Source organism: Pseudophryne corroboree, chromosome 7, assembly GCF_028390025.1.
Source record: "Pseudophryne corroboree isolate aPseCor3 chromosome 7, aPseCor3.hap2, whole genome shotgun sequence".
Taxonomy (NCBI): domain Eukaryota; kingdom Metazoa; phylum Chordata; class Amphibia; order Anura; family Myobatrachidae; genus Pseudophryne; species Pseudophryne corroboree.
Genome location: NC_086450.1, coordinates 391,036,325 through 391,050,409, shown reverse-complemented (window position 1 = coordinate 391,050,409; position 14,085 = coordinate 391,036,325). Strand labels below are relative to the sequence as shown.

Here is a 14,085-nt window from a genome sequence, read left to right as displayed (position 1 = left end):
ACCCAGTGGTTTACCTCGGGTTACCTGATGATAGGCACACTCCTGCATCCTTCCACCCAGTGGTTTCCCTCAGGTTACCGCATGATAGGCACGCTACTGCACCCTTCCACCCAGTGGTTTCCCTCAGGTTACCTCATGATAGGCACACTCCTGCATCCTTCCACCCAGTGGTTTCCCTCAGGTTACCTCATGATAGGCACACTCCTGCATCCTTCCACCCAGTGGTTTCCCTCAGGTTACCTCATGATAGGCACGCTACTGCACCCTTCCACCCAGTGGTTTACCTCGGGTTACCTGATGATAGGCACACTCCTGCATCCTTCCACCCAGTGGTTTCCCTCAGGTTACCGCATGATAGGCACACTCCTGCATCCTTCCACCCAGTGGTTTCCCTCAGGTTACCTCATGATAGGCACACTCCTGCATCCTTCCACCCAGTGGTTTCCCTCAGGTTACCTCATGATAGGCACACTCCTGCATCCTTCCACCCAGTGGTTTCCCTCAGGTTACCTCATGATAGGCACACTCCTGCATCCTTCCACCCTGTGGTTTCCCTCAGGTTACCTCATGATAGGCACACTCCTGCATCCTTCCACCCAGTGGTTTTCCTCAGGTTACCTCATGATAGGCACACTCCTGCATCCTTCCACCCAGTGGTTTACCTCAGGTTACCTCATGATAGGCACACTCCTGCATCCTTCCACCCAGTGGTTTACCTCAGGTTGCATCATGTAAGGCATGCTCCTGCACCCTTCCACCCAGTGGTTTACCTCCAGTTTCCTCACGATAGGCATGCTCCTGCACCCTTCCACCCAGTGGTTTGCCTACGATTACCTAATGAATAGTTTGCTCCTGTACTCTTCAGCCCATTGGTTCAGATTGCTATTCCCTTCACATCCTTTTTGGACCTTCCCTTTTCTCCCTGTTTTCATAATTGTATGTTTCCAAATTACATAATGTCCAGGTGTAACTAGCAAGCAACTGCAGGGCTCTCATGGGAGGAGGTGTGAGGATCATATATCCGGTGGCTTCATTTTAGATTTGCCTTTTGGTCCAGAGCACACCGCTCCCCATTTCACCCCTTCCCCGGGGGAGGGGGGGGGCACCCATGAGTGGGAATAGTCCCTGTTAGTCGGCATGTCAACTGTCGGGATTTCGAGCGGGCGTGCCGGGATGTAGGGGTCGGTATTTTGACCAGCAGTCTCTTGACCCATCGGTCACATAACTACATTCCCTGTAAATGGTTTCATTTTTCTTATACTTTTGATATGCTAGTTTTCAATTCCAGATGCTTCTTAGAAATGTGCCTGTAATCAGTCTTACATGATCTTGTCCCTTTCTCACAGAGCTGAAGAAACAGGTGGAGAGTGCAGAACTGAAAAACCAGCGACTGCGTGAGGTGTTCCAAACCAAGATCCACGAGTTCCGTACTGTGTGCTACATGCTGACTGGATACCGCATTGATATCACTACTGAGAACCAGTACCGGCTGACCTCTATGTATGCCGAACAGAAGGATGATAACTTACTCTTCAAGGTAGGTTTCATCTACTTCATATATGTCCACAAGTTATTATTGCCGCCTGGACCTTTCTTCGGTTTCTTTTTTTCTTCGTTTGGAATTTATTTTGGTTAAAAAAATGATACAATCAAAGAAATTGAAACTATTTGACGTATCTTTGTAAAATAACGGTTGCGTTATCTCAGCGCTAACGATGGAAATGAGTACAGCATTATTACATTGCTTATGGGCATGATAAACGAAAGCCCTTTAACTACAGAACGTTTTTTATGGACTCCACTCAGCCTGCTTCCTCATGTTTTATATGTATATATGTTTATGTATATGAATTTTGGAACCATACAGGTGGGTACACACTGGCCGATATATCGTCCGTTCTTTTGAACGGCTGATATATTGCGGGTCCGTCGGCCAGTGTGTACAGGCGATCTCTGTCGTTCACAGACGTATCGTGTCGGCCCCGCAGCACAGCCGACGGACAATATATCTACCGATATATTGGCGCGTCGCTGTGTGTGTATGGGCGGTCGTACACACGCTGCTGCCGGCGGTGATTGACAGCTGAACTGCACGCCCGCCCAGTTCATGATGTCAGTCCCCGACGGATCGGGCACTGTGTATGCTCAACACACTGCCCGATCCGCCCATAGATATATCTGCCGATCAATTGATCAGCAGTGTGTACCCACCTTAAGACTATTCCCAGCAAAATTCCTAGTAAGTAATAGCTAAACATTAAATTAGGCTACAAGGTACAAACAACATTTCCAGTTATGTAACTTTGTATAATGGTTTAATACAGTCACTTATGGATAGAGTTGTATTTGCAGTAGATACCCGCCATGGAAACGTTGAATTTCCCAGTGGCGTTATTGCAAACTGACAGGTTCCACCAAAGTTTCCAATGAATCCCCTCTCTCCTCCTGTCATTTTACCAGAATGTATCCATTATGGTACAGGGGATGGGAATAACAGTGCATATGCACAACAGACCAGACTCCATATTGTACCGATGCTACACCACAGTGCGATGACTACCACCAAAATGTTTAGTTTTAGGTGTGATTATCCTTCAATTTCTGTCAGAGGCTTGAAATTGTTTCTCATTTCTGATGTAAAATTATTATTCTTTAAAAAAAAAAAAAAATCTTGTTAATCATGCTGAAAATAAGCAGAAACTGAAAATACACAAATGTCAAGCAGGAGTTGCTTTGTAATCTAGTCAGTAGCAACATATCAGGTCCAAACAATCTATGGCAGGGTCAGTACCTGAGACGGCTGCAGAGCCGCTTGGCTTGATTTCCAGGAATTTCCATTGGGCGCACTCAGGCAAAACACTTTTGTTTTATTTTTAAGACACATCACCATTTATAGCCAACAAATTACGACCATGCCTGTAGAACCGTTCAATGGTAATTGAAGGATCTTAATGGAATAAATAAGGAAACGTAAAATAAACAGTATTTACCACAAGCTGGGTTTCAGGGATACGTGTTTTACTCATATTGGTTAAATATCATGCAGCCTGGTGTAGTACACAGCTTGAAAACAGAGCTCTGGGGGAGTAAGTGGGAAATCAGACTTAACTGCAGACAAACACCTTGTAACCTGCACGCAGTGTGTTCTTTGACCTATTGGTGTGTAAAAACGATGTGTTAAGCTCCATGCACATAAAAAGCATGAATTCTTAAAACATACAACTGTAAAGCTTTCCTCTCGGCAGGCTTCTAAATTCCATGCAGTGAAACAGGCTCCAGAGTTATATTCTACCCATCTCCTCTTCATTACATTCTAGTGTGTTTGACAGATGCAGTCCCCATGCTTACGCTGCTGTGACAGCATCCTGTTACTGAGCAGTAATACACTTTAGAATTTCAGTCACATGTAATGTGACTGTAGAAAAAGAAATATTTTTTTATTTTTAAATGTCAGCAAATATCTTCAAAAGTTATATGGTTGTGTCATATGCGGTATATGTTATAATCTATGTCATTAAAAGTCTCTGCAAATTATTTGAAAGGGTTTTCTCTGACGTCCTAAGTGGATGCTGGGGACTCCGTCAGGACCATGGGGAATAGCGGCTCCGCAGGAGACAGGGCACAAAAGTAAAAGCTTTAGGATCAGGTGGTGTGCACTGGCTCCTCCCCCTATGACCCTCCTCCAAGCCTCAGTTAGATTTTTGTGCCCGGCCGAGAAGGGTGCAATCTAGGTGGCTCTCCTAAAGAGCTGCTTAGAGTAAAAGTTTTGTTAGGTTTTTTATTTTCAGTGAGTCCTGCTGGCAACAGGCTCACTGCTACGAGGGACTTAGGGGAGAAGAAGTGAACTCACCTGCGTGCAGGATGGATTGGCTTCTTAGGCTACTGGACACCATTAGCTCCAGAGGGATCGAACACAGGCCCAGCCATGGAGTCCGGTCCCAGAGCCGCGCCGCCGACCCCCTTGCAGATGCCGAAGAGTGAAGAGGTCCAGAAACCGGCGGCAGAAGACTTTTCAGTCTTCATGAGGAGTGCGCCATTGTTGTCAGCACACTTCACACCAGCGGTCACTGAGGGTGCAGGGCGCTGGGGGGGGCGCCCTGGGCAGCAATGAAATACCTATACTGGCTAAAAGATACATCACATATAGCCCCTGGGGCTATATGGATGTATTTAACCCCTGCCAGGTCTCAGAAAAACGGGAGAAGAAGCCCGCCGAAAAGGGGGTGGGGCCTATTCTCCTCAGCACACAGCGCCATTTTCCCTCACAGAAATGCTGGTGGGAAGGCTCCCAGGCTCTCCCCTGCACTGCACTACAGAAACAGGGTTAAAACAGAGAGGGGGGGCACTTATTTGGCGATATGATTATATATATTAAGATGCTATAAGGGAAAAACACTTATATAAAGGTTGTCCCTGTTTAATTATAGCGTTTTGGTGTGTGCTGGCAAACTCTCCCTCTGTCTCTCCAAAGGGCTAGTGGGGTCCTGTCCTCTATCAGAGCATTCCCTGTGTGTGTGCTGTGTGTCGGTACGTGTGTGTCGACATGTATGAGGACGATGTTGGTGAGGAGGCGGAGCAATTGCCTGTAATGGTGGTGTCACTCTCTAGGGAGTCGACACCGGAATGGATGGCTTATTTAGGGAATTACGTGATAATGTCAACACGCTGCAAGGTCGGTTGACGACATGAGACGGCCGGCAAACCAATTAGTACCTGTCCAGGCGTCTCAAACACCGTCAGGGGCTTTAAAACGCCCATTTACCTCAGTCGGTCGACACAGACACGGACACTGACTCCAGTGTCGACGGTGAAGAAACAAACGTATTTTCCATTTGGGCCACACGTTACATGTTAAGGGCAATGAAGGAGGTGTTACATATTTCTGATACTACAAGTACCACAAAAGAGGGTATTATGTGGGGTGTGAAAAAACTACCTGTAGTTTTTCCTGAATCAGATAAATTAAATGAAGTGTGTGATGATGCGTGGGTTTTCCCCGATAGAAAATTATTGGCGTTATACCCTTTCCCGCCAGAAGTTAGGGCGCGTTGGGAAACACCCCTTAGGGTGGATAAGGCGCTCACACGCTTATCAAAACAAGTGGCGTTACCGTCTCCAGATACGGCCGCCCTCAAGGAGCCAGCTAATAGGAGGCTGGAAAATATCCTAAAAAGTATATACACACATACTGGTGTTATACTGCGACCAGCGATCGCCTCAGCCTGGATGTGCAGCGCTGGGGTGGCTTGGTCGGATTCCCTGACTGAAAATATTGATACCCTTGAAAGGGACAGTATTTTATTGACTATGGATGCATTTCTATATATGCGAGATGCACAGAGGGATATTTGCACTCTGGCATCAAGAGTAAGTGCGATGTCCATATCTGCCAGAAGATGTTTATGGACACGACAGTGGTCAGGTGATGCAGATTCCAAACGGCACATGGAAGTATTGCCGTATAAAGGGGAGGAGTTATTTGGGGTCGGTCCATCGGACCTGGTGGCCACGGCAACAGCTGGAAAATCCACCTTTTTTACCCCAAGTCACATCTCAGCAGAAAAAGACACCGTCTTTTCAGCCTCAGTCCTTTCGTCCCCATAAGGGCAAGCAGGCAAAAGGCCAGTCATATCTGCCCAGGGATAGAGGAAAGGGACAACTGGGAAGCAGACTTCCTCAGCACGACCTCCACCCGGGAGAGTGGGGACTTCATCGGGAAGTCTTCCACATGATTGTGAACCGTTGGGAAAGACCAAAGGTGGACATGATGGCGTCCCGCCTGAACAAAAAACTGGACAGGTATTGCGCCAGGTCAAGAGACCCTCAGGCAATAGCTGTGGACGTTCTGGTAACACCGGGGGTGTACCAGTCGGTGTATGTGTTCCCTCCTCTGCTTCTCATACCTAAGGTACTGAAAATTATAAGACGTAGAGGAGTAAGAACTATACTCGTGGCTCCGGATTGGCCAAGAAGGACTTGGTACCCGGAACTTTAAGAGATGCTCACAGAGGACTCATGGCCTCTGCCGCTAAGAAGGGACTTGCTTCAGCAAGTACCATGTCTGTTCCAAGATTTACCGCGGCTGCGTTTGACGGCATGGCGGTTGAACGCCGGATCCTAAGGGAAAAAGACATTCCGGAAGAGGTCATTCCTACCCTGGTCAAAGCCAGGAAGGAGGTGACCGCACAACATTATCACCACATGTGGCGAAAATATGTTGCGTGGTGTGAGGCCAGGAAGGCCCCACGAAGAAATTTCAACTCGGTCGATTCCTGCATTTCCTGCAAACAGGAGTGTCTATGGGCCTCAAATTGGGGTCCATTAAGGTTCAAATTTCGGCCCTGTCGATTTTCTTCCAGAAAGAATTGGCTTCAGTTCCTGAAGTCCAGAATTTTGTCAAGGGAGTACTGCATATACAACCCCCTTTTGTGCCTCCAGTGGCACTGTGGGATCTCAACGTAGTTCTGGGATTCCTCAAATCACATTGGTTTAAACCGCTCAAATCTGTGGATTTGAAATATCTCACATGGAAAGTGACCATGATGTTGGCCTTGGCCTCGGCCAGGCGAGTGTCAGAATTGGCGGCTTTGTCTCACAAAAGCCCATATCTGATTGTCCATTCGGACAGGGCAGAGCTGCGGACTCGTCCCCAGTTTCTCCCTATGGTGGTGTCAGCGTTTCACCTGAACCAGCTTATTGTGGTACCTGCGGCTACTAGGGACTTGGAGGACTCCAAGTTGCTAGATGTTGTCAGGGCCCTGAAAATATAGGTTTCCAGGACGGCTGGAGTCAGGAAAACTGACTTGCTGTTATCCTGTATGCACTCAACAAACTGGGTGCTCTTGCTTCTAAGCAGACGATTGCTAGTTGGATGTGTAGTACAATTCAGCTTGCACATTCTGTGGCAGGCCTGCCACAGCCAAAATATGTAAATGCCCATTCCACAGGGAAGGTGGGCTCATCTTGGGCGGCTGCCCGAGGGGTCTCGGCTTTACAACTTTGCCGAGCTGCTACTTGGTCAGGGGCACACCCTGGCTGAGGAGGACCTGGAGTTCTCTCACTCGGTGCTGCAGAGTCATCCGCACTCTCCCGCCCGTTTGGGAGCTTTGGTATAATCCCCATGGTCCTGACGGAGTCCCCAGCATCCACTTAGGACGTAAGAGAAAATAAGAATTTACTTACCGATAATTCTATTTCTCGTAGTCCGCAGTGGATGCTGGGCGCCCATCCCAAGTGCGGATTGTCTGCAATACTTGTACATAGTTATTGTTACAAAAATCGGGTTATTATTGTTGTGAGCCATCTTTTCAGAGGTTCCGCTGTTATGCTGTTAACTGGGTTCAGATCACAGGTTGTACAGTGTGATTGGTGTGGCTGGTATGAGTCTTACCCGGGATTCAAAATCCTTCCTTATTGTGTACGCTCGTCCGGGCACAGTATCCTAACTGAGGCTTGGAGGAGGGTCATAGGGGGAGGAGCCAGTGCACACCACCTGATCCTAAAGCTTTTACTTTTGTGCCCTGTCTCCTGCGGAGCCGCTATTCCCCATGGTCCTGACGGAGTCCCCAGCATCCACTACGGACTACGAGAAATAGAATTATCGGTAAGTAAATTCTTATTTTCCAACATAACTTCTGTACAATCAGAAGGTAGTAGGGGTATATAGCACAAGGGGTTATTAAATTGGACTAATCCACCTGAATAGTGCCCTTTACAAGTTGATTTGCATGATGTACATACATTTCGTGATGAGCTATGTGCATCTCCCTTTGGACTGCTCCAACATGTTTAGAACCTTACGGACATGGCTGCACCATTAACAATGTAATACATCCATTATGAAGACCTCACGGGGGCTGATGGTCTCCTATAGATTTAACCACACTCATGGTCATTGCTGTTTCTGCGCAATACACGTGTCCTAGTCGTGCCATACAAATAGCGCAGGTAGGCGAAGTAAGGTGGGATAAGACATAAGAGGATCCACAGCATGCAATACACAGCTTCACCACTGGGTGGCGATTGTTACACTAATAAAAACTACAGTACAGTGCTGAATAACAGCGGATGGATATGGCACTACAGAATACTGAACAATGTAGCAAATCCTGACAAGCGGGCCAGTGCACATTAAATATAGTGTTCTGTTTTACTACAGAGGACGGAGTATGAAATCACTTGAACGGCAGGAACCCAGTGACAACATGTTTTACAACTGAAAGTTCCCCTAGTGCGCTGTATAAAATTATACCTACATTAAGTAGAAATTTGAACACAGAAAAATATTTACTCAGCCTCTCCAACGCACACAAAGAAAAGCACAATTCATAGTCCTACGCAGCTCTCTAAAAGAAAAAACATCATTACAATCAGCGATAGAGTTGGGACACAGAACACTATAAAAAAAAAATAACAATGAGCAACATCACTATGTCACTGCACCTGTCTCCATTGCTCTCTTGGCATAGTGGTAGTTTTGAGAACTACTTTTTTAGATGATCTCTAAATTAATTAGAACACAGAAAAAGATTGGCTCAGCGTCTTCGACGCACACAAAGAAAAGCACAGTTCAGAGTTCTACACAGCTCTCAAGTGAAAAAAAGTGATTATAATCAGTGATAGTGTTTGGGGACACAGCACTATAAAAAAAATTACAATAAGCAACATCACTATGTCACCACAGGTGTTTGTCACCTGTTTCCATAGCTTTCTTGGCATAGTGGTATCGCTAATGGTTACCATGCTTGTAAACTAGGGTTTGATTTTCACTAAGGACATTGTATTGTATATCTGTGTAAAAAGTAGCATACACAGTTTTTTTCTAATTTTCCCAGAACAAGTACTGTCATACTTTGTATACAGACTCAGACATGCACACAGATATCGAGTCAAAATAGGGAAAAAAACGTATTCTTATTTTGACTGTATATCTGTTTGCATTTCTGAGTTTGTATACAAAGTATGACAGTACTTGTTCTGGGAAAATTAGAAAAAAAAACAACTTTTTTCACAGATATACAATACAAGTGTGACTTTTTCAATTACAAGAGTCTTATCTTTATGAGACTGAGTTTACTGTACTTCTTTGTGGGCCTCCCCATTGCTTTAATAGGCAGTCTCCCCCACCACTAATCTTTCCCTCCCTGAGATTTTTGATTTCACGGACTGGGTGTACTTCTTAGTAAATTACAAACATAACACGGCCGGTAGACTACTGTATGTAAATGAATGGCTCATGCTGGCTTTGGTTGGGGGAAGGGAACACAGAAGGCACATTCATTTGTAAGGCATGTTAGCATTGTGCATGCACCGAAAGATCGGGAGATGCCTGGCATGAGTGAGCCATCATTTGCCAGGCAGATCTGCAAATGTCAGGCGTCTTTTTCTTCCTTAAATGTATCTTAATGTGTGTACACATGGTGAGATCATTGCTATGCCCGATTTTGACTATGCGATTTCCCTTGAACTCCCCCAGAGCCCAGATAGCACAGATTTTGACTATCTGTACTTTTGATTTTGTCTATGTACACTTTTGACTATACTTTGTACTAGATAGTACACTAGATAGTTAAGATTGACTTGCCTGCACAGTCTTTCTAGCCTTCGATACCGACCCCGCAGGAGTGCGCATCGGGATTGAATCAATATCGCAAGCTACCTAACACCTTGCGATTTCCACTGACTTTCCTTGCGATTTTGACTATATAGTCAGAATCGAAAGGAGAAAACTCACCGTGTGTACACACCTTCATACGCATCACTATGCAAATAGGATGCACAAGCTGCTTCTGCTGATTTAAATGATGTGACATGATTTCATACACTGCCCTGCGGTATTAATGTGTTAAGCATTATATCTGTGTAAAAAGTAGCATTAACAGTTTTCTTCAAATTTTCCCAAAAAATTTCTGTCGTGTTTTGTATACAGACTCAGACATGCACTTTGATATACAGTCAAAATTAGAAAAAAACTGGATGCTACTTTTTACACAGATATACAATACGAGTGTGGCTTTGCAAATTAATGTCTAGAGTCTTATCTTTATGAGCCTGAGTTTACTGCACTTCATCCCAAGCTTCTCCATTGCTTTAATAGGCAGCCTCCCCAAACCATAATCCCACCCCCTGTGAGACTTGTAATTTTACGGACTGAGTGTACTGCTTAGTAATACACAACCAGTACACTACTGTATATAAATGAATTGCTCATGCTGTCATTTATTAAGCAGTACACCCAGTCTGTGAAATCACAAGTCTCACGGGGGGTGGGCTCGGGCCTGAGGAGGCTACCTATTAAAGCAGTGGGGACGCCCAGGAAGAAGTACAGTAAACTCAGACTCATAAAGATATGTTTTACACAATTTGAAAAGCCATACTTGTATATCTGTGTAAAAAGTAGCATCTCCGGCTGGTTTCTAATTTTGAATGTATATCTGTGTACATGTCTGAGTCTGTATATGAATCACAACAGAGCTTGGTTTTGAAAAAGTCTAAAGAACTGGATGCTACTTTTTACACAGATATACAATACAAGTGTGTACTTTGTGGGGATCGAACCCTAGCTCACAGGCATGGTAACCATTTGCGATACCACTATGCCAAGAGAGCTATGGAGACTGCAGGGGGGGCAGATATAACATGTGCAAAGAGAGTTAGATTTGGGTGTGGTGTGTTCAATCTGCAATCTAATTTGCAGTGTAAAATAAAGCAGCCAGTATTTACCCTGCACAAAATAACCCACCCAAATCTAACTCTCTCTGCAAATGTTATATCTGCCCCCCCCCCCCTGCAGTGCACATGGTTTTGTCCAATTGCTAACAAACTTGCTGCTGCGATCAACTCAGAATTACCCCCTTAATGCGTTACACTGTGACTGAATACACCACTCTGCGACAAGTTTTTCACACTACACGCCAGTCGGAGGATAGATGAGCATGGCTACATCTGTAGTTATATGGCTAAAATTTGAGGATTAGTCAATAACTTACTCCAAGTGTATGTTGTTGTTGTTGTTAGTGTCACTTATTCTAGATTTTACTGGCAGTTGTTATGTTTCTAATTCAAGAAGGAATTTGCTATTTAATTCACCTATGCAACATTTCTATATACTTCAGGCATATAATAGTTTCCCTTTATACGTCAGTAGGTCAAATGAAATATTCTTTCTTTGTCTAAGGATATTCTGTATATGATATTGTAGAGGCAGCTTGTTTACAATGTTTTCTACTAAGCATATTGAGCCCTGGTGGTGTTGTATTGTAATCCCATAAATCATAATTTCTCTTACGTCCTAGAGGATGCTGGGGACTCCGTAAGGACCATGGGGATAGACGGGCTCTGCAGGAGACATGGGCACTAAAAAAGAATTTTAGGTATGGGTGTGCACTGGCTCCTCCCTCTATGCCCCTCCTCCAGACCTCAGTTTGATACTGTGCCCAGAGGAGACTGGGTACATTACAGGGAGCTCTCCTGAGTTTCCTGAAAGAAAGTATTTTAGTTAGGTTTTTTATTTTCAGGGAGCCTGCTGGAAACAGACTCCCTGCATCGAGGGACTGAGGGGAGAGAAGCAGACCTACTTAAATGCTAGGCCCTGCTTCTTAGGCTACTGGACACCATTAGCTCCAGAGGGAGTCGGAACGCAGGTCTCACCCTCGCCGTTCGTCCCGGAGCCGCGCCGCCGTCCTCCTCTCAGAGCCGGAAGATAAAAGCCGGGTGAGTATGTGAAGATAGAAGACTTCAGAGGCGGCAGAAGACTTCGGTTCTTCACTGAGGTAACGCGCAGCGGTAACGCTGCGCGCCATTGCTCCCACACAACACACACACAGCACGCACTGTAAGGGTGCAGGGCGCAGGGGGGCGCCCTGGGCAGCAATTAAACCTCTGATCTGGCTGAATTATAGATATATAGGCTCTATACTATACTATATATATATATATATATATATATATATATATATATATATAGCCAGTGATGGTTCTCTGGGACGGATTACTGCTCCTCTCCTCTATACAAAAAGAACCAGGCGGCACTCCACGGATTTAAACAAGTATAAATATATTCAAAGTGAATCAAAGCATTACAAGCATAGTGGACATCAACGTTTCAACGCCTCCTGGGCGTTTTTGTCAAGGTGCTACGCTGTGTTGTGGAAAACAAAACAAATACCTACTTTTTGTTTTCCACAACACAGCGTAGCACCTTGACAAAAACGCCCAGGTGGCGTTGAAACGTTGGTGTCCACTATGCTTGTAATGCTTTGATTCACTTTGAATATATTTATACTTGTTTAAATCCGTGGAGTGCCGCCTGGTTCTTTTTGTATAGAGGAGAGGAGCAGTAATCCGTCCCAGAGAACCATCACTGGCTACACTTTGGAAGGAGGGCACCCCGGTGGCTGTTAAATGGACAGTGAGTGCCACTATTACACGCATGGATATATATATATATATATATATATATATATATATATATATATGATCCCCCGCCAGTTTTGAAAGATTTTAGCGGTACCGAAGCCCGCCACTGAGGGGTGGAGCTTGATCCTCAGCACTCACCAGCGCCATTTTCTCCACAGCACACCGCTGAGAGGAAGCTCCCCAGACTCTCCCCTGCTGAACAAGGTGAAAGAGGGTTTGAAAGAAGGGGGGGGGGGGGGGGCACATAATTTGGCGCAGTGTAATAATAAAAAAAGAGCTATCTGGGTAAAGATAATTGTTTTTCCCCGGGTCACTGACGCTGGGGGTGTGCTGGCATACTCTCTCTGTCTCCCCAAAGGGCCTTGTGGGGGAACTGTCTTCAGATAAGAGAATTCCCTGAGTGTGTGGTGTGTCGGTACACGGGTGTCGGCATGTCTGAGGTAGAAGGCTCTCCTAGGGAGGAGGTGGAGCAAATGTCTGTGGTGTCTCCGTCGGCATCGCCGACACCTGACTGGTTGGATATGTGGAATGTTTTAAGTGCTAATGTGAATTTACTGCACAAAAGGTTGGACAAAGCTGAGTCCAGGGAGTGTACAGGGAGTCAAGCCCTGCCTGCCACTATGTCGCAGGGACCTTCTGGGTCTCAAAAGCGCCCACTATCCCAAATGGTAGACACTGATCCCGACACGGATTCTGACTCTAGTGTCGACTACGATGATGCAAAGTTACAGCCAAAATTGGCTAAAAGTATTCAATATATGATTATTGCAATAAAAGATGTGTTGCATATCACAGATGAACCCTTTGTCCCTGACACGAGGGTGCGCATGTATAAGGAGCCTCTAACCCCAAGCGACTTTTTAATACATTTAAATCACTTCTTGTCCCTCCCTCACCTAACCCACCAGCCACTGTCAGTGCGCAAGATCTTGCTTCCTATTTCAAGGACAAGATTGACAAGATCCGAAATGAAATGGTATGCTCTTCCACAGCAAGTGACCTGCTCAATTCCCTGCCTGAACCCTCTAACATCTTCTCTTCCTTTGATCCTACAAATGAAGATGAAGTATCTGCACTCTTTTCATCTGCCTACTCTAATACCTCTCCCCTTGACTCTATACCCTCACAAATTAGTAAAGCTCTGTCTACTGTGCTCATCCCAGCCTTAACGAAAATCTGTAATCTCTCCCTGTCTACTGGTATCTTTCCTTCTCTATACAAGCATGCAGTGATTACTCCCATTCTGAAAAACAAAACTCTGACCCGAACTCTCTCTCTAACTATCGTCCCATCTCTCAGCTCCCATGCCCCTCCAAGCTACTTGAGAGACTAGCCTACACTCGCCTCATACACTTTCTCAACTCACACAGCCTACTGGACCCACTTCAGTCAGGATTTTGTGCCCAACACTCCACAGAGACAGCACTGACTAAGGTAGTGAATGATTTGGTCACTGCTAAATCTAAAGGACATTACTCTCTACTTATTCTCCTTGATCTCTCTGCTGCTTTTGACACTGTTGACCACTCTCTTCTCATACAAACACTACAATCCCTAGGTATTCAGGACACAGCCCTTTCTTGGTTCTCATCCTACCTATCTAATAGCTTCTTCAGTGTTCGTTTCTGATTCCACCTCCTCTTCGCTACCTCTCTCAGTTGGAGTACC

At 45.4% G+C, this 14,085-nt stretch overlaps 1 protein-coding gene across 3 annotated transcripts in view; it reads left to right on the top strand.

The window, feature by feature from the left end:
• Positions 1–14,085, top strand: part of MAD1L1 (mitotic arrest deficient 1 like 1) — a 1,517,492-nt gene that overhangs the window by 1,215,999 nt on the left and 287,408 nt on the right. For 2 of the 3 annotated variants that reach the window (XM_063934609.1, XM_063934608.1), the window contains exon 17: positions 1,347–1,537. The exons of the other annotated variant lie outside the window; for it this stretch is intronic. In XM_063934609.1, coding sequence (XP_063790679.1) covers positions 1,347–1,537 — 191 coding nt within the window. The remainder of the gene's footprint in view (positions 1–1,346; positions 1,538–14,085) is intronic. 3 annotated transcript variants of the gene reach the window in all.